This window comes from Macaca mulatta, chromosome 7 (assembly GCF_049350105.2).
Source record: "Macaca mulatta isolate MMU2019108-1 chromosome 7, T2T-MMU8v2.0, whole genome shotgun sequence".
Taxonomy (NCBI): Eukaryota; Metazoa; Chordata; class Mammalia; order Primates; family Cercopithecidae; genus Macaca; species Macaca mulatta.
Genome location: NC_133412.1, coordinates 164,709,130 through 164,728,297, shown reverse-complemented (window position 1 = coordinate 164,728,297; position 19,168 = coordinate 164,709,130). Strand labels below are relative to the sequence as shown.

The window sequence follows — 19,168 nt, the reverse complement described above, 5'->3', positions numbered from 1 at the left end:
ATGCAGAAGAATTTCTTTGACCTTTCTTTTACATTAGGGTTTTTTCATATGTTTTGTTAGGTTTGGATATTTACATAGCTATAGGTTCCATATTTTTATAATTATAGGAGAAATAAATGCTTTTTGTCTGCAGGGCATGGATGATACACAGGTGCGAAGTGCTGCTACTGATATATTCTCATACTTGGTTGAATATAATCCATCCATGGTACGAGAGTTTGTCATGCAGGAGGCACAACAGAATGATGATGTAAGTAAGAAGTTAACAGAGCAAAAAATAACCAGCAAGGTAAATATTATTTGTACTAATAGTAAGTATTTATACATAGGAAGCTATAACTGTTTTTATTATTCACTTTTAAGATTTAAATTGTTGCTGTTTGGGAAAAGTGTAGCCATAATATCAGATGAGTTATTGTTCCCCTAAATTGGTTCCTGTCTCAGTTTATCAATTTGTCCTACAGAAATTATTTATGTTCGTTTAAATTGCCTTTTAAAATGTTAATGTCACTTTTTTTTTTTTTTTAATTCTGAAGTCAACTTGCTATGTTGTCTTATTTAAATCATTTAGTCAATCAGTTCTTGTATCTGGGGAATTATAAATAAGTTACCTAGGGAAACATTGACTTTAGGGTAGATTCTCAAAATCATCAAGAATGAAGAAATGTAGCACAGTCCCTTAAAATATGTAGGGTGCTGTTTCTTTACTGCCTTGCCATAGAGAACAAGCTGTTAGTTGTTCACAAACACTCACATGTTAGCATCTGAGATATACCATATTTTAAAGTGATAGAGAATATATCCTGGTAATGTGAAGGGTGCGCCTGGATCATGTAGTGCGTGACATGTGAGAGCACTAAATGTGTGTGCTCTTCTCCTTTATTTTAAAATAATTGAACCAATGATTCTGATGTTTTCCTGCTTCCCCTATAACAATTTGGAAGCAACTTTTTACATAAGAATGAATAAGATATTCTGCCTTTAGGTTCTTCTAAAGGGAGGAGGGGAAAAAGGCACCCTTAAGGGAAAAAAAAATCTGTTTAGAATTCCAGCCTGTGGTATTTTTACAAAATAAGAAAATAGACTGTCTTACTTTTTGAAAAGATCCTATTTTATGTATTGTGATGTCAAAAAAATGGAATGCCATGTAACTGTTACGTTTAAATTTTTATTTTTAAATTATAGTGCAGGGTAGGTGCAAAAAAGCACCAGTTTGAACTGTTGAATGTTATGTCATGTTTTTCTTTTATAAAATATTAATGTCAGCCTCAGCAACATAGCAAGACCCTCCTTTACTACAAAAGTAATTTTTAAAACTTAGGTATGGTGGCATGCACCTGTAGTCCCAGATACTCAGGAAGATGAGAAGGAAGGGTATCTTAAGACCAGGAGTTTGACTGCAGTGAGCTATGATTGCTCCACTGTACTCCAGTCTGGGTGACAAAGCCAGACCCCATCTCAAAAAAAAAAAAATTCTGCTACAACCGAAGTATCTGTATTATTGAAAATAAAGGCTTTTGTTGGTCCCCTTAACCCATGAGCTGAACATAGGAACATATATGGATATACCTCAAAATACATACAGTAGGACTCTTTTTTTTTTCTGTTTTGCAGCAGAATAACATTTCAGTCAATAGGACTCTTGATTCCCACTCTTCTTGATCATCATTTCGGTCTACTGTCTCCATTTTCTCTATCCCTTGTCCATCCTGCCTTTGCATACACATAGGCAAGAGCAGGGATTTTCTCACTGAATCCCTCTCAATCTTACTTCTTAGGTGAGGAATACCAGTCATAATAGGACCTCAGGAAAACCAGCCATCTATTTTCTTTGATATTTAGAATGTGTATAATCCATTTGTTCTCTGCACTCTCTAAATACCATAGTCTAATTTTCTCCAATTTCAGACATTCAGATAGTTTTTTCCTAAATTTATTTTAAAAGGAAATTTTATGTCACTTTTACAAATGGAGAACATATATCATTGGCCATAAATAGAAGGACTCTGTAAAGATAAAAGCAATAGACTGGGCACGATGGCTCACGCCTGTAATCCCAGCACTTTGGGAGGCCCAGGTGGGTGGATCACCTGAGGTAGGGAGTTCAAGACCAGCCTGACCAACATGGAGAAACCCCATCCCTACTAAAAGTACAAAATTAGCTGGGCGTGGTGGCGCATGCCTGTAATCTCAGCCACTAGGGAGGCCGAGGCAGGAGAATCGCTTGAACCCAGGAGGTGGAGGTTGTAGTGAGCTGAGATTGTGCCATTGCACTCCAACCTAGGCAATAAGAGCGAAACTCCATCTCAAAATAAAATAAGATAAAATAAGATAACATAAAAATAAAAGCAATGAAAGTAGAATGATGATGTAAATCCTACCTAAATATTCTTACTGTTAAAGCTATGGTCATAAAACCCACTGGCTTTCTTCAAAAGGTAGATTACGTTATTAGAAAGTTGTAAAGATCTATTATCACCAAACTAAAACCTTGCTTTTGCTTTAATCAGAGGAATTTAAAGATAATAGACAAGAAATTTATATTTAGGGCTATGTCCCTGTACCACACTTTGGGGAATGAAACAGTCATATGTCCTATCAGATAACTGAGTTAAACATTTCACTTTCCAGTTAACAAAACACCTTGAGCCTAGGTATAATGCTGTGGTATGTGTCTTAGTTTTTGATTTTTCCATTCTCTCATAATAAGTGATTCTGAGTATGTCTGTTTTTTCTCTCCAGGATATTTTGCTCATCAACCTCATTATAGAACATATGATTTGTGATACAGATCCTGAACTTGGAGGAGCAGTCCAACTTATGGGCCTGCTTCGAACTTTAGTTGACCCGGAAAACATGCTAGCCACTGCCAATGTAAGCCATGAGCATTTTTATTCTTTTTCATAGCTAGTATATTGTGTATTGCTGGTGGGAACCGGTGCGGTTAAAGTTCATGGAAATGTTTTTGATTCCTTAGAAAACAGAAAAGACTGAATTTCTGGGTTTCTTCTACAAGCACTGTATGCATGTTCTCACTGCTCCTTTACTAGCGAATACAACAGAAGACAAACCTAGTAAAGGTAAGATAATTCAGGTTGGTAGTTAAGTTCTCTGTTCTTGAATGCTGAATTCAAAGTTGGTGTTAAGTAATCTTGTTAGGACGCAGTTAGCGGGAGGTAGAGGCTGGGAGGACGCACCTTTTAAAAAGTAGTAGTCTTTAAAAGTTCAAACCATCAGGTTAACATAGAGGTCTTAACAATTTGTTTGTTTGTTTGTTTGTTTTTATCAAAAGCAACCTGGAGTGTTAATAATGTATTTTGAAAAGAAAGGTTCATGATAAAAATTTCCCTAAAAGACCTGTAATTCCAGCACTTTGGGAGACCTAGGCAGATGGATCACGAGGTCAGGAGATCGAGACCATCCTGGCTAACATGGTGAAACCTTGTCTCTACTAAAAAAATACAAAAAAAATTAGGTAGGCGTGGTGGCAGACACCTGTAGTCCCAGGAGAATGGCGTAAACCTGGGAGGCAGAGCTTGAAGTGAGCTGAGATCGTGCCACTGCACTCCAGCCTGGACAGCAGAGCGAGACTCCGTCTCAAAAAAAAAAATTTTTTTCCCTAAAAGTACTGTAATCAGATAACTTAGAAACATGTAAAAGAAATAAGATAATTTTTTGTTGAACAATATTTGTATTCAGTTTGCATCTACACTGGTGAAATAGAAGGCAGTAGCTATGAAAAAATTCATTTTAAATTATATTCCGATGTATAGACAGAGCTAGAATTTTTGCACAGTATTAAGCTACTTTTATTTATATTGAAGATATATTAAGGTTTGTTATTTTTGCATTTTATTCATTAGAGCTTTAACGCATATGTGTGTGTGTGTTTAATTTAGGAGGTAGTTTTAGGTCTTCATTCGGAAATTGCTTAGTTAAGCTTTAGGAGTAAATATATTATTTTGTTGTTTGAAATTTTTTTTTTTTTTTTTTTTTTTTTTGGAGCCGAATCTTGCTGCCCAGGCTGGAGTGCGTTGGCGTGATCTCGGCTCACTGGTTCACTGCAGCCTCTGCCTCCCAGGTTCAAGCAATTCTCCTGCCCCAGCCTTCTGAGTAGTTGGGATTACAGGTGCCCGCCACCATGCCTGGCTAATTTTTTGTATTTTTAGTAGAGGCGGGGTTATCACCATGTTGACCAAGCTGGTCTCAAACTCCTGGCCTCAAGTGATCTGCCCGCCTTGGCCTCCCAAAGTGCTGGGATTATGGGTGTGAGCCACCACGCCCAGCCTTGAATTCTTAATATAACATAATTAACTTATAGCACTCACATAAAATACATGTTAAATTTACTTTTTGTATAACTCCAGAATCAAGTCCATGAAATGTGAATGTCCATTTTTCTTACCTGCTTTATTCATATTAGGGTAAAGCTTGAGGCTTCTTTCCAAACCACATGTTCTATTCCTCCAACCTTTATTAAGATGAGAACTCATTGTGATTTTGTGGAAGCAGTGACTGTGTTATAATCCAAATGTGGGGGAATGAACAAAAAGCCTTTCAGAGGTTTGCTGCCTGGTGAGGAGTAAAGATAATTCAATTATTATAATTCAGTGTAGACTCATTACAAGTAGTAAAGGAGGCACAAAACGCACTGTGGAATCAAGGGAACACGGAGACAGAGTAATTGCACCAAAGATGACACGGTGTCTGGCAGAACCTCATATAGTGTATCTGTTGGAGAACATGCTAAGATACTTGGTAGAGGCTCCTTGAATTTTGAAATAAGGCAGATACTCTAGATTTGTTTCCTAACTCTGCCTTACTAACTTTTCCAACTTGGGTCTAGTTAGTTTAATAGGCTCATAATGTGAAACCAATTCCCTGTAGGGTTGTTAAAATTAAATTTAAAAAGTAAAGCATCATTCCTGGCACATGGTAGGCGTTCGGTAAATGCTGATTTCCTCCTCCCTAAAATTAATATATTTCGGTTAATAGAAGGGATTTTACTTGATTAGAATTTGAGTTCTTATATTTTAGAAGGAAAAATGTTAGTCATTAAATATAATTAGTTGTGTTTGGTTTCTTTTAGATGATTTTCAGACTGCCCAACTATTGGCACTTGTATTGGAATTGTTAACATTTTGTGTGGAGCACCATACCTACCACATAAAGAACTACATTATTAATAAGGATATCCTCCGGAGAGTGCTAGTTCTTATGGCCTCGAAGCATGCTTTCTTGGCATTATGTAAGTGTTAGAATTATTTATCATCTTTGTATATTGTCATGTTGTTGATATTTTTACATCTTATTGCCCAAATGAAAAGACCACTGATTACAAGTCAGGAGATCTGGGTCGTAACGTAATACTAGCTCTGCCACTGATTATGCTGGTTTGCCACACTGAGCAGGTGTTTTTCTTGACTCTCTTCTTACTCAATATACAGTAAGGGAGTAGAATGTATCTACAGTGTTATATTCCATTACTAAAACAGCACCATTGATCATTTTACCTTGGATATTTTATAGCAGGGGTGGCAGACTACAGCTGAGGCCAGATCCAGCCCGTGGCCTATGATTGTACAGCCTACAAGCTGAAACGTGTTTATGTTTTTAAAAGGTGACCTGAGAAGAGGGAAATGAATATGCTACAGAGACCATATGTGGCCCACAAAGCCTAAAATATGTACTAGGTGGACATTTGTGAAAACGTTTGTAGACTCTTTTAGAGCAGTATAGTCTCATAATAAGATTGTTGTTAGACATAAATTTTTCAAAAATTGACTTTCACAATGTTCTTAAGACCCTAGTTTGTTAGAGAAAACTATGTTTCTGAATTGAAAATAGGTTAATTCAGAATGTTCTTTATCAAGCAACAGCCAGACATCTCAGGTAATGAGTTTCCGTATGTAAGTGGTCCTTATTGGTAAGTTGTTAGACCAAATTTAGGGGCACCCTAGAGGTTCTGTAAGAGATTTCTGCTGGTAATTTAATTTTTGCCTTTTGGTTTTTAAAGGTAAGTTTCAGTGTTTTTTGTTGTTGTTGTTTTAAGCAGTCATAGTCATGGACTAATTAGAGGCCTGAATATATATCCGTTTTTGCTAATCTTCATTTCTAATTGTTTTGCTTAATTGATTTTTTAAAAAATCCTTAAATCATATAATTACATATTATAAAAATAATTATAAATTAAAATTTATTTAAAATATATAAATAAATGGCCAGATGCAGTGGCTCATGTCTGTAATCTCAGCACTTTGGGAGGATGAGGCTGGCAGATCACCTGAGGTCAGGAGTTCGAGGCCCGCCTGGGTAACATGGTGAAACCCCGTCTCTACTAAAAATACAAAGCTGGGTGTGGTGCTGCACGCCTGTAGTCCCAACTACTCGGGAGGCTGAGGCAGGAGGATCGCTTGAACCTGGGAGGCAGATGTCGCGGTGAGCTGAGATTGCGCCATTGCACTCCAGTCTGGGCAACAGAGAGAGACTGTCTCCCCACCCAAGAAAAATAATAAATTTTATAAAAGCAACGTTGATTTCTTTTAAAATGCATTAAACTTCCCATCAGGGCAATATTATATTCATTTTTCTCATATACCTATCATAGAAAAAGTGAGAACACCAAGGCCAAGGTTAGAGGGGGAGCTTATAGCTCTTTGACTTGTTGTTTTATGTTGACAGTAGAGTTTTGTTCAAGTGTGGAAAAGGGAATTTGAGAACAGAATAGAAAAACTGAATAAATTAATAAATTTAGTTTCATTTTACCGAACATATTAAACACTACTATATTTCATTGATTCAAAAAATGTGCATTTTTACACATTATTTCCGAAATCAAGATGAGTCTTACAATTAACCTATTTATGCCTAGTGTTCCATTATTGGAATGCTAAGCTTGTGGGAGTTATTTATATCCTGCTCAAGGTCATCACCCAGGTCTGATTTTTTTTTTTTTACAAAAAAAAATTTGCAACCTCTAGCATAAATGGATTCATGGCATGTCATTATAATTGGTAGCTCAATCAGTGACATCTTAGATTTGATTACTGTCTTACATCTGGTGTACTAGGAAAATGAAGATGGTTATGACCTGGACTTGGCCATCAACGGAATCAGTTCATTGGGAGAAGAGAGTCATGTGAAAATCAAAATGCAACCGTAATAAGCACTATATTGAGGGTGTTTGGATGCATAGTGGAAATAATTCGTTACAGTTTAATGAGGCAGATGAAAAATTTCACACAAGTGGTAACTTGAGTTGTGTCTTGGTCATGGGAGAGTATTGCGTTCTTGGTTGACTACACAGTTAAGATGTTAGTTGGATTTAAAAAAATGTGGACAAAGTATATTTGGTCTTTTTTTTTTATTTTTGAGACAGAGTCTCACTCTGTCACCTTGGCTAGAGTGCAGTGGCACTATCTCGGCTCACTGCAACCTCCGTCCCCCGGGTTCAAGCGATTCTCCTGCCTCAGCCTCCTGAGTAGCTGCGATTACAGAAGCACACCACTACGCCCAGCTAATTTTTGTATTTTTAGTAGAGATGTGGTTTCACCATGTTGGTCGAGCTGGTCTTGAACTCCTGACCTCGTGATCCACCTGCCTCAGCCTCCCAAAGTGCTGGGATTCAGGCGTGAGCCACCGCGCCTAGCCTACTTGGTCATTTTTAAAGACAGTCAGGACAATGCAGCTGAAAGGAAAGAACTTTTCTTTAGTTCAGTTCCTCATTTCATTATTTTGCTTGCAGTATTACAAAGAAAATTTCTCATAATCTAATGAGAACTGTGGAGAGAATCTTTTAAGTAAATGAAAGTTTATTGTTCGAAACTATGTTAGCAAAATCTTAGTTATGTTTCGTTGTTGATATTTTCCAAACTGAGTCAGGTTATCATTAAACCTAACTCTTTGAAATGACTTCTTGGTGTACCTCTCTTCCCAGGGTTGATATATAAGTATCTTCCTAACAGAGATGCCTGTCATTAGGAACAAGCTTTTTAGAACTGGCTTTACAGTATGCAATAGGAGTTTTTACCAAAGCTATCTAAGAACTAAAATAAATTTGAGAAAATTTAAGATATTTGTGGTTCTTCTGAAAAAAGTATACTTTGAAGTATTAGGTGTAGTATTTTTTAAGAGAGAGTTTATTGATATTTAAGTTTAGATGCACATACATAAATGTAGACAGTAATGAGCAGTTAAATGTAACAGTTTGGGAATTTCGGGAGCTTTTAATTTTTTTTATATTTGCTGCTGCTTAATTAGTATACTTTGTCATATTTAAAGACAGCTAGTTAAGTATGTGGGTGTATCTAGCAATCCTTTCTAAACTCAGTCTTTATAGGCTAGGTATCAGATCTGTCAATTTCCTTGGCCTTATTAAGTTCCTTGGATCTTAAATTATAGCCCTTTAGCTCATACTTTTATGTTGTTTGAGGGTGTTTTGTTGTTCTTATTAAAAACATGGAAATCTTAAAAAAGGAATGAAATAAAGCTTTATTGTAGAGGCATTTATTCAACTATCATTAGTTACAAAGTAAAAAGTCACAAATTTATTACATGGAATCTCACGTTTTATAAAGTACAGATAAATAATGTTTTTTTGAGATGGTTGAAACTAAGTACATGAGGTTCCTGGAAATGTTAATGAAGGTTAGAGATGTGAGTGGAAGCAGAATGTGCTTTACATTGAAAATCCAGTGGCAATGCCAACTTGGCCTGTCCTAAAAGCTTTCTCCACTCTACTTTGAGTGACCTGACTTCCTAGATCTTACTGGTAAAATTTTGAAAGCAGCTTTTTACTCAACAGCAAAGAATAGTGGTTGGATATTTTTGATGCAGGTTTCTTTTAAGGCATGGATTTGAGTGGTAATAATACAAAAATGTAAGCGCAAATGGAAATAAGGACCAAAACAAAAAGACCACTAGAACCTCATTCTATCTACACCAGCAGTTTCTGGATAGAAGTGCTCTTAAAGAAGTGCGGTGGTGCCCATCTGCATTCCCTTGTCTTAGTGAATTTCAGGAAAGGAGTTTTTCACTCACCTAGGAATTACAATCAGACAAGAGGGGTCAGTGTGTGTGTTTGTGTGTGTGTTATGGTAGGACACAAGTCTCCACAAAGCCCGCAAAGTTGGAGTACAAATTCTTAAAATAGTAATACTCCTGCCTTAATTACTACAAGTTTAAAATGTGGTCTGTTAGCATGAGCTCTAAAGTACTGATTTTTATTCTTAACAAACAGAAATGCCTCAGTAAGTTCCTTTGTCAAATAAGCTTAAAAATGCAAACTGAAAATACTGTTTTGGGAAAATAAACCCTTGTTAGGCTTTGACTTATCACACAGAAAGATGCCTCTTAGTGTTTAAAATGTCTTAGTTCACCATGATTATGTTTTCAAAAATATTCAGTAGTTTAAAAAACAAAATGCAATTATTCTATAAACTAGAAACTCCCTGCCCAGAGTGTTTCTTAAGAAAGATACACTCTTAAATAAGTTGCATTGTTAAGGCAGTTAATAACTGTACCTAATTGGGCATTCACTTGTGGACCTCTTTTCTGCCAACTAAAGAAAAATTGAGCTGCTTTACTCCTCTGCCTTCCCACCCAGAAACCGTGTCAGCATGGTTGCCTGGCTACCTGCTCATGAAGGACTTGATTAATAGCAAATTGGCAATTTAACGAGCCACTTCCATGATCTCCAAAGAAACCAAAATACAAACACAATATTTAATCTTGCCAACCGAAGACGATGTGACTGCATGAAGTGAGTATGCTTTTTTGCACTGTTTACAATAACTGGGGCATTAACTTACTGATAATTCCATTTAGGTAAAGAGGGCTTTGTTGAAGTCTAGCTGTCTGAGTATATTTGTGTCTTGACGAATGGTGACTTAAGTAACTCCCCATACCTCAAGATGTAAATATACCTTTTAATCTGTAAGTTAAACCCTAATTAATTATGAAAATGAAAACTAGAAAAAAATTAAAAAGCATACTCGCTACAATAAGCATAGAGGACCACATTTTAAATAATATCCTCTAAATTTATTTCTAAACTATGGCAAGGCAAATTTTGGGTCATGCAGATTTTTGTGGGTTTATGGCCTTTCGACAGCCACATCTACAAATAAATAAAATTTCCAAGAGTGTCCAAAAATATTGAAGATCAAATTATTAGTGGATTGCCCTAATAAAACACTGGTTTTTTTCTATTAAGGTGGATATAAAAGGTAATGTTGAATTTTTTCATCTTAAGTAGTGTGATAGGTTCATTCGTTTGTCTTAGCTCTTATTTTAGATGTAAATTACATTTTGGTCATTAGTAACTGGTTTATTTTCAGAATTTTTCTGGCTTTCTAAGACTTGTGTTCTATGATGACATATACTACTTTTAGAAGACATTTTTCTGATAACACTTTCATAATCCTTATCTTCAGGTTCACAGTTCCGGAAGTGCAAACATCACAAATAATTATTGATATATGTTAAATAGTTTTTCTTGGTGTGATGGTTTATTTTGTTTGGTAAGTCTAAAGTATGGAAGCGTGGTATGTGATTTAAACAACAATGCCTCTGTGTTTCAGGTGCCCTTCGTTTTAAGAGAAAGATTATTGGATTAAAAGATGAGTTTTACAACCGCTATATAATGAAAAGTTTTTTGTTTGAACCAGTAGTCAAAGCATTTCTCAACAATGGATCCCGCTACAATCTGATGAACTCTGCCATAATAGAGATGTTTGAATTTATTAGAGTGGTAGGTTCTGTATTTTTAATTAGAATTTTTGTTTTAATTGTTTGAGAAAATTGAATATGCATTACCTAGTATTTTGGCTTATTTATATAATATTTGCTTCCTTATAATAATATTTCCTCATATAATATATAAGCTTCCTTATATAATATTTGGAGAGTTTAAAAAAAAAAAAAAAAAGTAGCACCAGCCTATGAGAGATTTGATTCAAGCTACGTCTTACCTCTCAGCAGCTACAAATCTTTTATAGCAGGGGTCCTCAACCCCTTGGCCGAGGACCAGTCCATAACCTGTTAGGAACCAGGCTGCACAGCAGGAAGTAAGCTGCAGGCAAGCAGGCGTTACTGCCTGAGCTCTACCTCTTGTCAGATCAGCAGCAGCATTAGATTCTCCTAGGAGCATGAACCCTTGGGTTAACTGTGAGGTGGAACAATTTCATCCCGAAACCGTGCATCCCCCACCCTGACCCCAGTTTGTGGAAAAATTGTCTTTCATGAAACCAAAAAGGTTAGGGACTGCTGCTTTGTAGGGGACTGCTGCTTTGTAAGATGGTCACAGTAATCATTTTAAGAAAGCAAAACTACACTTGACAGATAAGCATTCGAATGTGTTTTTCTTAGCTTACACATTTCTAAAGACCAATTTCATAATACTCCTTATTCTCTAGTAATGTAATAAGCTAGTGGTTCTCATTGATGCTGTGCAAATTTATCTGGCATGGCTTTTTGTTTTGTTCGTTTTTTTAGAGACAGGGTTTTGCTATGTTGCCCAACTGGGCTCAAATGATCCTCGCATCTCAGCCTCACAAGTAATTGAGACTGTAGGTGCATACCATAGTACCTGGATGTCATGCTTTTTTAAAAGTTGGGATAAAATAATACATAACATTAAACTTGCTATTTTAACCATTTTAAAGTATACATTCACATTGTTGTGCAGCCATCACCATTATCCGTCTCCAGAACTTTTCTGTAACATGCTCTTTTTGGGGGGTGGGGACAGAGTCTCTATTACCAGGCTGAAGTGCAGTGCCATGATCTCGACTCACTGCACCTTCCACCTCCCAGGTTCATGCGATTCTTGTGCTTCAGCCTCTCGAGTAGCTGGGATTACAGACATGCACGACCACACCTGGCTAATTTTTGTATTTTTAGTAGAGATAGGGTTTCACCATGTTGGCCAGGCTGGTCTTGACCTCCTGACCTCAGGTGATCTGCCCACCTCGGCCTCCCAAAGTGCTGGGATTACAGGCATGAGCCTCTTCACCCAGCCTGTGACATGCTTTTAAAATATGCATGGCTACTGTGTGTGCTCACTTGGAAGTGGGAACTAAACTTTGAGTACACATGGAAGTAAAGAAGGGAATAACAGCAGATACCAGGGCCACTTGAGGGTAGAGAGTGGGAGAAGGTGAGCATTGAAAAACTACCTATTGGGTACTGTGCTTACTACCTGGGTGATGAAATAACCTATACACCAAACCCCTGTGACAGGCAGTTTACCCATATAACAAATACACACATGGACCCCTGAACCTAAAATAAAAATTGATTAGTAAAACAAATGTCCATGGCCAGGGATAGTGGCTTATGCCTGTAATCCTAGCACTTTGGTAGGCCAAGGTGGGAGGATTGCTTGAGGCCAGGAGTTAGAGACTAACTCGGGCAACATATAAAGACCCCATCTCTACAAAATTTTTTCTTTAAAACTTAGCCCTGTATGGTGGTGCATGTCTATAGTCCTAGCTGCTCGGGAGGCTGAGGCGGGAGGATTGCTTGAGCCCAGGAGTTCAAGGCTGCAGTGAGCTATGATCATACCACTATATCTCAACCTGGGTGCCAGAGCGAGACCCCATCTCTTAAAAAAATAAAATACACATACCCAGCGCACACATCAGAATCAGAATCACCTAGGGCAAGACCTGGGCATTTACTTTGTAAAGACCCATAGACCATAGATAAAGACCCAAAGACCCATAGATAGCTGGGCGCAATGGCTCACACCTGTAATCCTAGCACTTTGGGAGGCAGAGGCAGGTGGATCACCTGGGGTCAGGAGTTTGAGACCAGCCTGACCAGCATGGAGAAACCCCATCTCTACTAAAAATACAAAATTAGCCAGGCATAGTGGTGCATGCCTGTAATCCCAGCTACTCGGGAGGCTGAGGCAGGAGAATCGCTTGAATCCAGGAGGCAGAGGTTGCAGTGAGCCGAGATCACACCATCGCACTCCAGCCTGGGCAACAAGAGCAAAACTCCATCTAAAAAGAAAAAAAAAGACCCATAGATAAATTGGGGACTATTTTAGTAGCCAATATATGTTATTCCCATTTTTTATTGTTTGGCTATCTCTAAGATTATGTAATTTTATGAAATTAAGCTACTTTTGGTGGGTATGAATTTATTAAATTAAGCCTCATCTTGCTAAAATGACATTTTCCTATCATTTTTTCATTGCTATTCTTTTCTGTAGGAAGATATAAAATCATTAACTGCTCATGTAATTGAAAATTACTGGAAAGCACTGGAAGATGTAGATTATGTACAGACATTTAAAGGATTAAAACTGAGATTTGAACAACAAAGAGAAAGGCAAGATAATCCCAAACTTGACAGGTAAATGACCATACATTTAAACATATTCGTTCAACATCAAGTTGTGTGGTAGTGGCTTTATTGTTTATTTGATATTATTTGGCTTGACAAGGAACTGGCAAATCAGCAGATAGCAAATAGAAATTGTAGCTTCCTGTAAGGGTCAGCATAAATGTTTCCCTGAAGATTTAGCTGGTTGTTAGTATAATACCTTAGGCATGTATCAAGCTAGATAATGAAAAAAAAACAAAAAGACCAAACAGTGGCAGTGAGGCTTCATGTGTTCAAAATAAAATCAGAGCATTATATTACTTGCTTTAAATTTACAAGTTACTAAAGTTACAAATTATTCTTTAAAATTTTGTACATTAATCTACCTGGATTTACATTGATATTTTAATATTTGTAAATTTCTTGTTAATTCCCTATGTTAATTTAATAAGTCATCTGTAACAGTACAATTAAGTCCATATATGATTGTATTTACTCTTTCTTCTCTGCTCGTAGTATGCGTTCCATTTTGAGGAATCATAGATATCGAAGAGATGCCAGAACACTAGAAGATGAAGAAGAGATGTGGTTTAACACAGATGAAGATGACATGGAAGATGGGGAAGCTGTAGTGTCTCCATCTGACAAAACTAAAAATGATGATGATATTATGGATCCAATAAGTAAATTCATGGAAAGGAAGAAATGTATGTGGGAAAAAAATGGCCAAGAGAAAATTAAGGCTTTCTCACTCTAGATTTATTCTTATTTCTTGACAAAATGATTAGTTAATATTTGCTTGGAATGTGTGATGGCATAGGTTTTAAAGACTCCATTGCTTTATGGGATGTGACTGAATAGCAGTGTTGTGCAGGCAGAGACTAAGTTTTCTTAATTTGAGTTGAATAAGGAATATACTATTTCAGGAAGGGTAGCGATACTGAATATGATTCTGAAGGTTTCACTTCTTCTCTGGAGTAAGATCCAATGAATGGAATTTTGTTTAGTGTTTTGGTAAGCTTCATTTATAAATTGAACTTCAGTGTTTCTACCCAGTGGAGTAAGCTGGTTAAATGTATTTTAGTGTTACCTCATTTGGGGAAATTTAAAAAAGAATGAGTATGGGGGACAACTATTGACAGTATTCTCATTTTTAGTAAAAGAAAGTGAGGAAAAGGAAGTGCTTCTGAAAACAAATCTTTCTGGACGGCAGAGCCCAAGTTTCAAGCTTTCCCTGTCCAGTGGAACGAAGACTAACCTCACCAGCCAGTCATCTACAACAAATCTGCCTGGTTCTCCGGGATCACCTGGATCCCCAGGATCTCCAGGCTCTCCTGGATCCGTACCTAAAAATACATCTCAGACGGCAGCTATTACTACAAAGGTACATTTTTGACTCCCATTTTGCCCCCTTTTTTTCCAATTTAAGCTTTCTCAACAATTTTTACTAAGATTCCCTTTGGTTACTGCCACCTAGAACTGATTTAACATTCGCGAACTAGAGGATGAGTCCCCCCCACCACTTGAACTTATATAAATGTTGAGAAATTTCTGAAAGTCTTTTTATGACCAATGCAAAAGTCTGAATATAGTGTGAATTCTCACTTGGGTATTTTGCATTTTAGAACTGCAACTTCAAATTTGTATGTCAGAACATTCACAGAAATGTTTAAGGTTTTCAGTTATTCTCGAATAAATTTTCCTAATACCGAGATAAAGCCTTTGTGGGGAAATAATAATCTAAATATCTGGATACTTCTGACTTTACTTTGCCAGTTATGGTTTATTTTTTTAAGAAAACTTAAACATCTACTGTCACTAACATTTCATATAAGAAAAGAACAAGGCCAGGCGCTGTGGCTCACAAGGGCCCAGCACTTTGGGAGGCCGAGGCGGGTGGGTCACAAGGTCAGGAGATCAAGACAATTTTGGCTAACACAGTGAAACCCCGTCTCTACTAAAAATACAAAAATTTAGCTGGGCGTGGTGGCGGGCTCCTGTAGTCCCAGCTAATCTGTAGTCCCAGCTACTCTGGAGGCTGAGGCAGAAGAATGGCGTGAACCTGGGAGGCGGAGCTTGCAGTGAGCTGAGATCGGCGCCATGACACTCCAGCCTGTGCAACAGAAAGAGACTCCGTCTCAACAAAAAAAAAAGAACAAAATCTTAATAAGAAAAATGTAGAGAACATGCAATCTCCGAATAAAACCAGTTTTGGGGGCTTCTTAGGCCAACCACCCTTTTCTTTTGAGACATAATATATTGATTTTTGGGCTAGCAGACTAGCAGTTAAAAGACTGGCATTTGGGAATCAGTGATCTAAATCAGACATGTAATGCCCATTCAGTCTTTTTTTTTTTCTGGCGTGAGCTGTAGAGTCCTAATGGCTAAGAAGTGAATCTGAGACATGCTTGAGAGCAGAGCAATGTGAATTTTTCCCTTAGCATCTAAATAAAGCAAGGGGCAGTGGTTTCTGGTGAAGGATCAGGGCCAAAAGGAAACCCAGATGAAATGATGAGGAAGAGTCAAGGTAGAATTGCTTTCCTAACTTCTAATAGAACAGCCTGTCTACCCTCATTTCTGGTGGTCTCTTTATCTGCTGCAGCTTTCATTTTAGTACTTTTTTTTTTCCTCCTTTTCTTGAGACAGAGTCTCAGTCTGTCACCCAGGCTGGAGTGCAGTGGCGTGATCTTGGCTCACTGCAATCTTCACCTTCTGGATTAAAGTGATTCTTGTGCTTCGGCCTCCCGAGTAGCTGGGATTACAGATGTGCACCACCACGCCTGGCTAATTTTTGTAATTTTATTAAGAGACAGGGTTTCAGCATGTTAATTAACAGGCCAGGCTGGTCTCGAACTCCTGTCCTCATGTGATCCCTCTGCCTCAGCCTCCCAAAGTGCTGGAATCATAGGCATGCATCACCACTCTCAGTCTCATTTTTATACTATTTTAGACTTTATGTTCAAAAAATTTTTAATGTGCTGTTAAGTCTTGAAATATTTTTCATTCATTTTCTAACTCCTGGGTAATTTGCTAGTATAAACTGCTTACATGTTTTTGCTTTAAGTTGGGTGCAGTGACTCATACCTGTAATCCCAGCACTTTGAGAGGCCAAGGCGGGTGGATCACCTGAGGTCAGGAGTTCAAGACCGGGCTGGCCAACATGACAAAACCTTGTCTCTAGTAAAAATACAAAAATTAGCCAGGCGTGGTGGTGGGCGCCTGTAATCCCAGCTACTCGGGAGGCTAAGGCAGGGAGAATTGCTTGAACCCAGGAGGTGGGTTCCTGCAGTTCACTGCACTCCAGCCTGGGCGACATAGTGAGACTTCGACTTTGAAAAAAAATGTACTGTGTTGGTAGGATCTATTTTCTTTCTCCAGCCATAAAACACCGGTGTTTTTAATATGTGTTTTGTTTTCTGTTCTTTAATCCTTATTGCTGAACAGGGAGGCCTCGTGGGTCTGGTAGATTATCCTGATGATGATGAAGATGATGATGAGGATGAAGATAAGGAAGATACGTTACCATTGTCAAAGAAAGCAAAATTTGATTCATAATAATGGCAACGGCCTAGGATCAGTACCTGTTGAAAAAAACTGATTCTCCACCCCTCCCCCACACAAAATCCACAACAACGTGCAGTGGTCTCTTGTGAATGTGACTGACACAGATCAGCCTCTTACACTTGACTTCTGCTCATCAAGTGCCAATTCAATGGAGCAGGAGGAGGGGATATCATACATTTAGGGGAAAGACTTAAGCCTTTGAGCTCTCCAGCTTGGACCACACATTGCCCTTTTCTCAGGGAAGGAAATGGAAACAAAAAGCCAACAGGGCAGGGGTTTTGTAAGTGGAACTCTGGATTGACTGGTCAGTTGCTACAATCAGAATACGCTTTCTTGGACCATGTTTGAGACTCAGAAGAATGGGCCTTTCTGCCATAATTCTTCACTAGTTAAGAATGCCAGCAGTTTCTTTGTATAAAGAGACCTGCCTTTAAAATCATACATTCTGAACATTTTAGTCAAACTACAACAGGTTTGGAAAACCTCTGTGGGGGAGGGGCGAATATAAAGTTTTCCTCTTTTTTATCTGTTCCCTTTGCCCTTCAAACTGCAGATTTTTTTTTTTTAAGTGGGGATTTCTCCCTACTTGATTAAAGATTGAGTGGAATTCTAGATGTGGTCATTTGTGTCATAATTTTTTGTTTTATTTTGTTTTTGATTTTTTTTTTTCCTCCCCTGAGTGTATGCTTAGTTGTTGAGTATATATATTTGGGACCATTAAAACTTTTTTTGATGTAATATAACCTAACGTTGTGCTGGTACCTGTTTTACCATGTGTAATTTTTGTTCTACATCACAGTTCTTAATTTGTTTAGAGTTTTATGAAAGATGGTATAGTTTTTATTGACAAAAAGCAAAGTAATCTTACAACTATGTGCATACAAAAGCAATACTATTTTGTGACTAAATATTTTATATTAAAATTTACATCAGCAACTGTCTTGAGAATTCAGGGAAATAGAGTGGAATTTAAAACTTCAACAGTTTTGTTAAATCTAGCAACATGAAATTAGTATTCCAAAGAGATTCTGAAATTTCTTTTCTTGGGGAAATGACGGTACATTAAATCAAAATTGAGGATGGATGATTTAAAAACATTTGACTTTTGAATAATAAAAAGAAAAGTGAAGAGTAAGAGAAATTGTATTAGTTGTATGTTTCTTGTTTTTGTTTTTAACTACTCCCTTTGGAATACCAGTTTGACTTGTAAGTGGTGGTTTCTAAATAAATACCTGGCCAGAGGACCATCACCCTTTAAATAGGTTCTTTTTGTTGTCTTAGATGTGATCAAATTCTTTCAAGGAAAATGAAAATAACTCTACTTACCCTCACTTTTTAAAGTGAAGAGTTTAGAACTTGAGAATATATTTTCAAATGTGAGTAAAACTTCATATCCTGGAAAGGATGCTATTTTAAGTATCATATACTTTAACTGAGTATCTAGCAAGCACTGTGTGCTTCTCTATCTTGTCTTGTTTATTCCTCAGTAAATTCTAATGGTGGTACCAAATACAAGACTATATTGAATAGTTGGATAGAAAACCAGAAAGTGTCAACTTGCTACAGTCATTAAAAGTTTTATTATTGGCTAATTTTTTTTAACAACAAAAACTTTGGGTGCATGAGATTATATCTCACTAGAGTATAGATCTAATTCAGAGGCACAAGTTTTGGTTATTAATAATTGAAGTTAATCAACTTATCTTGCAAATAAAGAGAAGAAAAACTCTTAGGATCTAAGCCAATTATATTATGTCTTCCTTTTTTACCTAAAAAGCCCCATGTCAAGTAATGTTTCTGCCTTAAACATATGTCTAAAACTGACCTTTCTGGGTGATTCTTGAAATACTTGTCTTGGTATTCTGCAGGTTCTTAGATTGAGGGAAGAAGCATCACTTGCTTTCATTTTGTGGTCCAGTATATTAACTGCTGGCTTTCCGTAGTTAAGAGATGACTTTTCATTGATGGACTTTTGTGTTCCCTTAGTTATTAGTGATTATGGTTACTGAAATAGAAACCTGACACAAGTGTTCCTAAAACCTACACAGTAGGAGAAATGAGATTAGAAATAGCTTGTCATCTTATGAAGGAATACTGTTAGAAAGAAATTGCTAGAAATACAACACTTCACACAGTTCCATATGACTTAAAAGTCCATACTTTGTTTTACTCTGTCACTCAGTGTGGAGTGCAGTGGTATGACCATGGCTCACTGCAGTTTTGACGTCCCAGGCTCAACTGATCCTCCTGCCTCAGCCTCCCAAGTAGCTGG

General features: G+C 37.3%; 1 protein-coding gene across 3 annotated transcripts in view; it reads left to right on the top strand.

Annotated features, from left to right (window-relative positions):
* The window catches only part of PPP4R3A (protein phosphatase 4 regulatory subunit 3A), a 51,018-nt gene extending 32,981 nt beyond the window's left edge, over nucleotides 1-18,037 (top strand). For 2 of the 3 annotated variants that reach the window (XM_077941626.1, XM_077941625.1), the window contains 9 exons: nucleotides 134-289; nucleotides 2,743-2,874; nucleotides 2,978-3,080; nucleotides 5,090-5,248; nucleotides 10,581-10,750; nucleotides 13,220-13,362; nucleotides 13,849-14,039; nucleotides 14,490-14,716; nucleotides 16,777-18,037. In XM_077941626.1, coding sequence (XP_077797752.1) covers nucleotides 134-289; nucleotides 2,743-2,874; nucleotides 2,978-3,080; nucleotides 5,090-5,248; nucleotides 10,581-10,750; nucleotides 13,220-13,362; nucleotides 13,849-14,039; nucleotides 14,490-14,716; nucleotides 16,777-16,887 — 1,392 coding nt within the window. In that variant the 3' untranslated portion in view covers nucleotides 16,888-18,037. The remainder of the gene's footprint in view (nucleotides 1-133; nucleotides 290-2,742; nucleotides 2,875-2,977; nucleotides 3,081-5,089; nucleotides 5,249-10,580; nucleotides 10,751-13,219; nucleotides 13,363-13,848; nucleotides 14,040-14,489; nucleotides 14,717-16,776) is intronic. The other variant, XM_015144381.3, reaches the window with a different exon arrangement.
* The last annotated feature ends 1,131 nt before the right edge of the window (nucleotides 18,038-19,168 follow it).